Here is a 6,607-nt window from a genome sequence, read left to right as displayed (position 1 = left end):
ACGCCATTCCAAATAAAGAATGGTACGGCCATGATAGAGGCTTCACTGAAAATTAAGCAAGTTTTGTGTAGATCATGAGGTCCAAAAGGCGGATTCGAGCTAGGTGTCTCAGTCCCACTCATACCCGGGCCAGCTGCACACGCATGGGCTTTGATGCCAAGGAACGCATTGTTTGGAAGCAAGCCCAGCCGAAACCGTAGCAGAGGAGCCAAGTCACTTGGAACTCAAATCCAATCTTCACGCCCTTTACCTCCAAGCCATAGGCTTCCTGTATATATACATATGAGCTACATGATCACCAACACAGCTCATCGCACTACAGCAGCAGCACAGTTACCTCTCTTGCTCGGAGCACCAAGGCCTCCTAGCGCGCGCTCTCTCTCATCCAACAATGGCGTTCAACCCTAATCCTCCTGGACTAGGCTTCCCCTACTTCCCTCCAAACCCTTACTATCCAAGGCCAACACCGCGGCCTCAAGCCCCGCCACCGCCACAGCGCTTCCCACCACCCATCCGTGCTCCTCCACCTCCACAACGTGCTCCGCCACCACCCACTCTGCCCCCTCCACCGCCTCGCCGTGCTCCCCCGCCGCCCGCTCTGCCCCCGCCACCACCGCGCCGTGCTCCGCCTCCACCATCATTGCCTCCACCACCACCACGCCGTGCTCCGCCTCCACCCGCATTGCCCCCGCCACCACCACACCGTGCTCCGCCTCCACCCGCGTTGCCCCCGCCGCCACCGCGCCGTGCTCCACCCCCACCATCACCGCCCATCCGTCCACCGCCACCGCCAACTCCTCGCCCTCAAGCACCACCACCACCTCGCCCGCTAGCGCCTCCGCCACCGCATATCCACCCACCTCCAACACCCGTGCCGCCTCCGCCTAGCCCTCCGCACCACATCGTCATCATCGTGGTGTTCGTCTCACTGGGCGGCCTGCTCCTGCTCGGATGCCTCGCCGCATTCTTCTGCTGGCACAAGAAAAAGGGGAGGAAGAGGGAGACCAAGGCTGAGGTGCTCAACTACAGCGACCATGTCCATGTACACAAGGAGACCATGTCAGGCCCCCATGGCGCCGACGTTGTCAAGCTCTCAATAGACGAGGACATCAAGTTCCAAGAGGCGGTGAAGAAGCAGGAAGCCATTGGCGAATCCTCGAGCGCTGCGGCTGCAGGAAAGACGGCACACCACCTCCCTTGGACCTGGCACAAGAAACACGAGAGCAAAGAAGAGAAGAAAGCAGAGCTCATCAACGTCACTAAGCACAAGCATATCGACGAGAAGATCATGCCAGGGCCGCTTGGCGAAAAGATTGAGGTCCTTTCTGAAGATGAAGACATAAGATTTGAAGAGGCAGGCCAGAAAGAAGAAGAGTTTGAGAAATCCAAGGCGCACATAACCAAGTCCTAAGAAGATGATGCCACTGCCTGCCCAAGACTGCCGATACTGATGAAGGTCATTCAACTTGAGGCAATTATCATATCCATACCTATACATGCACATACACATACGCTTGCATGCATTTGAGTATTTTGAAAAGATTCTATGGTTCTTTCATGTGAATGAAATAAGGGTGTCAGAGACCCATTTGATTGGATTCAATGTGTAATTATTTGTCAGCAATTGTATATGAGCAGTTTATGTGTGCGAAAGAATTCCAACAGGAATTTTCACAAAAGTCCATTGTGTAAATGCCTGTTAGTGGCTGCATGTTGCTTCATAATAAAGTGTGATCATACACAACCTATGTGTCCACATTACCAATTGTGTCAAGAGCAGGAAGAGAATACATGGGGGCTACTACTAGGGCAGAAGGTGAACACGACTGCACACTCAACTTTACAGGGTAGCTTAAACATAATATCCAGTGCTTGTTATCACTACATAACGCATCATTATCCTAATTGCTTTCAGCTACTTAGTCAAATTGCAATAGGAGTAATCCGCTTCTTAGTAGGCTTACTCGATGCATTGTTCTTGGTTGACACTGGTGGCGGTGTTACTTCGATAGCCACCGGACTGGTTACCGTCTTAACTTTATCACTGACATCCACTTCCATAATGTCTACTGCTACTGGCTTTTTGTTTTCACAGGTCACATTTCCTTCAGCAAGCTCCCCTGTCCCTGTATTTGAACCCAGTTAAGAGTTTCTTCAAGAAAATGAATGTGAAAGAGTAAAATTGCAGAGCATATGGCCCAACATGCAGAGCAAATCTGCTGTGCATGGCCACTTGATAAAGTTTCTTTCAAATGATTAGAACAATGACATCAATGACCTATTTGATTGGATGTGCTGTGTTACTGTTGTAAGATTTCTGTAGATGAGGTACCTTAGTGGCCACCATGTAACTTATAATAATATGTGGTAGTTAACACTAAGCATAGCACGTACGTCCCATGTGTCACAAATAGAATCTCAATCTTTAGGTGCAGAACAGAAGGCAAATATAAACAGACCAAATTTATCTACTGGTAACCTATAAAATTAAGTCGCAATAGTTGCAGTAAGAATATAAGATCTAACTGCACAAGCTACCTAGTTAATTGCAACTGTATAACTCATTTCTTATTAGGCTTACTCAATGTGACGTTCTCGGCCAACATCGGTGGCACCGTAACTCCTGCAGCCACAGGGTTGACTTCCATCTTAAGCTTGCTGGCACTAACATCAACCTCCATGCTATCTACAGGTAAAGGCTTCTTTTCACATGTCATATTTCCTTTAGCAACTTCCTTTGATCCTAGTGATGTATCCAGAATTGGACCCAAGTTAGAATAATGTCTTGAAGAAAATTGCTTATCGGAAGGGGAAAAAACAGAGAATACAGGTAAATGTTATTGGTTATACACAGATTGTAAATAATTGATATGCAGAACTACCAAACATATGCATGGGCACTGCATCTAAAGATACGGTTTCGCATATCAATCTATCACTTGTGCATCAGTCTTATTAGCTATGTAACCTGGAGATACTCAAGTACGTTTGAAAACAAGGATCGCAGGATATCCCATCACATGTAAGCAAAATTAATTGGTCACCGTAGAGCAAGATCAGTGATTTTCCTAAGTACCACAAATCATGTTGCAGTTCCTTTTTCATTTGGTATACCTGCACCTAGGTCATTGTGATTGTCATATGATTCAGTCTTGAAACCTACAACGGCTCTGAAATTTACCATAATTACACCAAAATGCTGTATGCAATGTTCAAAGCAGCAACATCTCACCCGAGACAATAAATAAATATATGGAAAGAGGAATGGAATGGGTAGGTACCAGGGAGGATGTGAGGTTGTCCCAGTTCCTCGTTCTCAAACTCTATTATAGTACAGTAGCCATCCCGTGATGACACTGCTAAGTATTTAGCATCAAAAGACCTGACAGAAACAGATTGAAAAGATGGATTTCTAGTCCCAGTATACATGTAAAGCCCAGTGAAAGAGATTACAAAAGCAAAGCTATACAAGTACTCACCATGCAATATCGGTAATTGCAGCATAGTGTAGACCAGCATGTATTAGAATTGGAGGAACACTTTCAGTATCATAGACATACACAGAGTTCAAAGTAGCGACAGCAAAAACAACTCTATAAGGAAGCTTGAAGAAACCATCTGCAAAATTTACGATGTGATTCAGCTTTATTGTAACAGAAGTAAAACCTTGAGGACCTCAAAGAAATGCAAAAGCTGCCACAAAATGGAGATACCTGAGTTAGAACCACGTGGTCTGAATAGAACAGGGCAGAAGCGCACTGCTACTATAGCTTTACTTGCCCCAGGTAGTTGTATCGCAGGCCTGCAGTGCCAAAGAAACTCAGTTGCAGTGCCAAAGAAACTCAGTAACCTAAAGAATAACAGAACTGCACGTACGGGCAAAGTTATATGCTATAGTGTGTTCTTCTAACAAAAAGCACAAATACATCACGATACCCTTAACTATAATACCATTTTCTGTGACATGTCATCAGTAATGTAGCACATATGTAGGGAACAATAAGATATAACAGCACCCTGTAGCAACTAAGCAATCAAAGACTTATAGTTCTCATTTATAGCTTACTCTTAGATGCAGTAAATTGATTTACGATTGCAAAAATAAATTTAGCAATATCTTGTAATATCTTATTTCGAGTACCAGTTGAATTCAACCAGATTGATCCCTCAGTTTAAACGGCAAGAAGTGGAAAACATATTGGTTATTTCAAGTAACAGATATCATACCTTGAGAGGTCACGCCTTGACATTACATAAGCAGTGTTAATCACTTCAGACGAGTGTTTAGAAAGACCTGACCAAGAGAAGAAAATACAGACAAACTTATTTAGGGGTTACAATGTCAGAATTTACTGAAAATAGTCTAAAATCGTTTGCAGTCAGATAACATAATTTTCAAGCTTTAAGAGCCAGTGATATTATGCAGACGACTTGAGCTGAACATGTAGCTATTATTGCTAACGGGGAAACAATTTATACCTGCTGGCAGTACTAGAAAAGATCCATCAGGTGACCATGCCAACCTCCGAAAGAAAGATGGTAGCGTCTCATCATGAAACAGATGAGATTTAACTGGCGGCTGCAAGGTAAATGAATTATATTGCTTTTGTTCAAACTCAATTCGCGGTCAAATGCTCTAGCAATGAGGGTAAAGAAGACATACCTTAGATTCATCATGATTTGGATATTCTATCTTCACCAGCGTATGCTGACAAACAAAGTTCACCTTCTCGGCATTCTTTGATTTGCCTTGAGGCTTATTTGCGTATATCTTACAGGTCCTGTCAGAACTCAGTGAAGCTATATACTGGCCCAGAGGATCCCATGCCACACCCTGAACATAATGTAGATGTCCCTCTAACTTTTGCTGAACCGTGCCTGAGAACGACATCAGGTATAAACCATATAAGACTGCAGAAACCATTGAGCCGCAAACAACAGATTCCTTACTGAAGCGGGAGTTACCTTTAACTGCGTCCCAGATTATGCAAGTGTTGTCAACTGAAGCAGAAGCAAGGAACGCGCTATCACGCGACCACTGTAGGTCAAGAACATCCTTGTGATGGAACCTGTAAAATAAATAGGGTCTTTATGATTTAGCAAGATTCCAAAGAAGAGGCTGGTTTAAGAAATGACTTTGTTTCGCTTGAGGGTAGAACTCACAGTAATGTCTTGTGGATTTTCCATGCCTCGCCATCCTCAGTGGAATACAATTTCCACAGGATAATACCGCCACCTGTATATTACGAAACACAGCAATTATCAGAACCTGGGCACACAAAATCCATCTAATATCTAGCATGCATTCATTGAGGAATTAGATCGACATGCTAGGCACCACAATTATCAGAGCCTGGACACAACAATTGTGCATGATCGGCACTCTTACCAGACAGTGAAAAAAAAAGTAATATGACTTGGCACAAACTCCTAATTTAAATGGAAATGCCAAATTGAGCATTCAATCATTCAGGTTCGATAAACATCGGCTAAACTAAGTAACTATGACTTGACATATAACCATAAATCCAAAATTGAGCATACCGTCAGCACCAGAGGCGAGATATTCCCCTGCAAGAAACCAGAGCAGGAAACGGAGTTAGTTATGCCTGCGCAAGGAGTGAACAGAGTTTATATATGCACTCAATTTTGCATAGAAAACAACAACAGCGGGGAAAACAACAACAACAACAAGAGGGATAAATTCGATAGGCTCAAAAGGGGCAGAAATTGCAGTACCGGAAGGGGAGAAGCGGAGGACGTTGACCGCGGAGCTGTGGGCGGTGCCGTTTGGGACGAGGCCGCTCTGGAAGGTGGCGGTGGGGAGCTTGCTCTCGGAACCATCCGACGATATGACCCAGATCTGCAAAAGCCGAAATGCGACGGCGTCGGTGAGGAAATGGAAATGCGGGGCCGAAATGGATGGGGGGGAATTAGGCAGTGGCGCTAAAGGATAGGGGAGGAACGGAACCTTGACGTCGTGGTCGGCGCCTGCGGTGGCGAGGCGGCGGGAGGCGGGGTGGAAGTCGAGGCTGAGCACCGGCTGCAGGTCGTGCCAGTTGATCTGCACCGTCCCGCCCCGCATCTTGCTCTCCTCTTCCTTCTCCTCGATCGATGGATGGATTCCTCCGCCGCGTCGCGTTCGCCCCCAATCTCTCTCTCCTCCTGCTTCTCGGCGCGCGCGCGCTCTCTCCCTCTCTCTCTCTAGGGTTTGGTTTGGTTTTGGGGGAGGTTGTCACGGCGGGAAAAGGGAGGCGATTGCGCGCGCAGCTCTCGACACTTGTTGTCCTTGCCGCTCTTCTTCTACTACTGTTCCTGAGCTGGGCCTCATATTTCCAGCGGGCTCATAAACGGCCTTCCAATTTTACTCTTGGGCCGTATTTCCAGTGGGCTGTTTCGAGGTGATTCATGGGCTATACGATATCAATTCACCCCATTTGCATCTTTAGAAAGAAAGTGCATACAACATTACTTGACCTTTCCTAATAGAAAAATAAATACTAAAAAATATAATACATATAAAAAAATCACAACAAGTTGTTATGAATAGAAAATACCTAAGAGAAATTTCCAGCACCAGGAACAAGAAAAACATCCGTGAAGGTAT

The 6,607-nt window shown here is 45.4% G+C and overlaps 2 protein-coding genes across 2 annotated transcripts; one reads left to right on the top strand and one right to left on the bottom strand.

The window, feature by feature from the left end:
• Positions 1-309: 309 nt before the first annotated feature.
• LOC101761522 (proline-rich receptor-like protein kinase PERK10) lies at positions 310-1,668 on the top strand. Its single transcript, XM_004972391.3, has one exon. The coding sequence runs from the start codon at positions 392-394 to the stop codon at positions 1,409-1,411; it is 1,020 nt and encodes a 339-aa protein (XP_004972448.1). The 5' UTR covers positions 310-391; the 3' UTR covers positions 1,412-1,668.
• Positions 1,669-1,684: 16 nt separating this feature from the next.
• LOC101761137 (chromatin assembly factor 1 subunit FAS2 homolog) lies at positions 1,685-6,255 on the bottom strand. The gene is made up of 13 exons (XM_004972390.3): positions 5,972-6,255; positions 5,740-5,863; positions 5,545-5,571; positions 5,164-5,236; positions 4,966-5,069; positions 4,664-4,878; positions 4,480-4,579; positions 4,228-4,294; positions 3,714-3,802; positions 3,480-3,618; positions 3,282-3,382; positions 2,582-2,743; positions 1,685-2,126 (listed from the first exon to the last, which is right to left on the bottom strand). The coding sequence occupies exons 1-13, from the start codon at positions 6,083-6,085 to the stop codon at positions 1,924-1,926; spliced, it is 1,518 nt and encodes a 505-aa protein (XP_004972447.1). The 5' UTR covers positions 6,086-6,255; the 3' UTR covers positions 1,685-1,923.
• Positions 6,256-6,607: the final 352 nt, after the last annotated feature.

Source organism: Setaria italica, chromosome VI (genome assembly GCF_000263155.2).
Source record: "Setaria italica strain Yugu1 chromosome VI, Setaria_italica_v2.0, whole genome shotgun sequence".
Taxonomy (NCBI): domain Eukaryota; kingdom Viridiplantae; phylum Streptophyta; class Magnoliopsida; order Poales; family Poaceae; genus Setaria; species Setaria italica.
The sequence above is the reverse complement of the archived record's forward strand: the minus strand, read 5'-3'. Positions and strand labels throughout refer to the sequence as shown.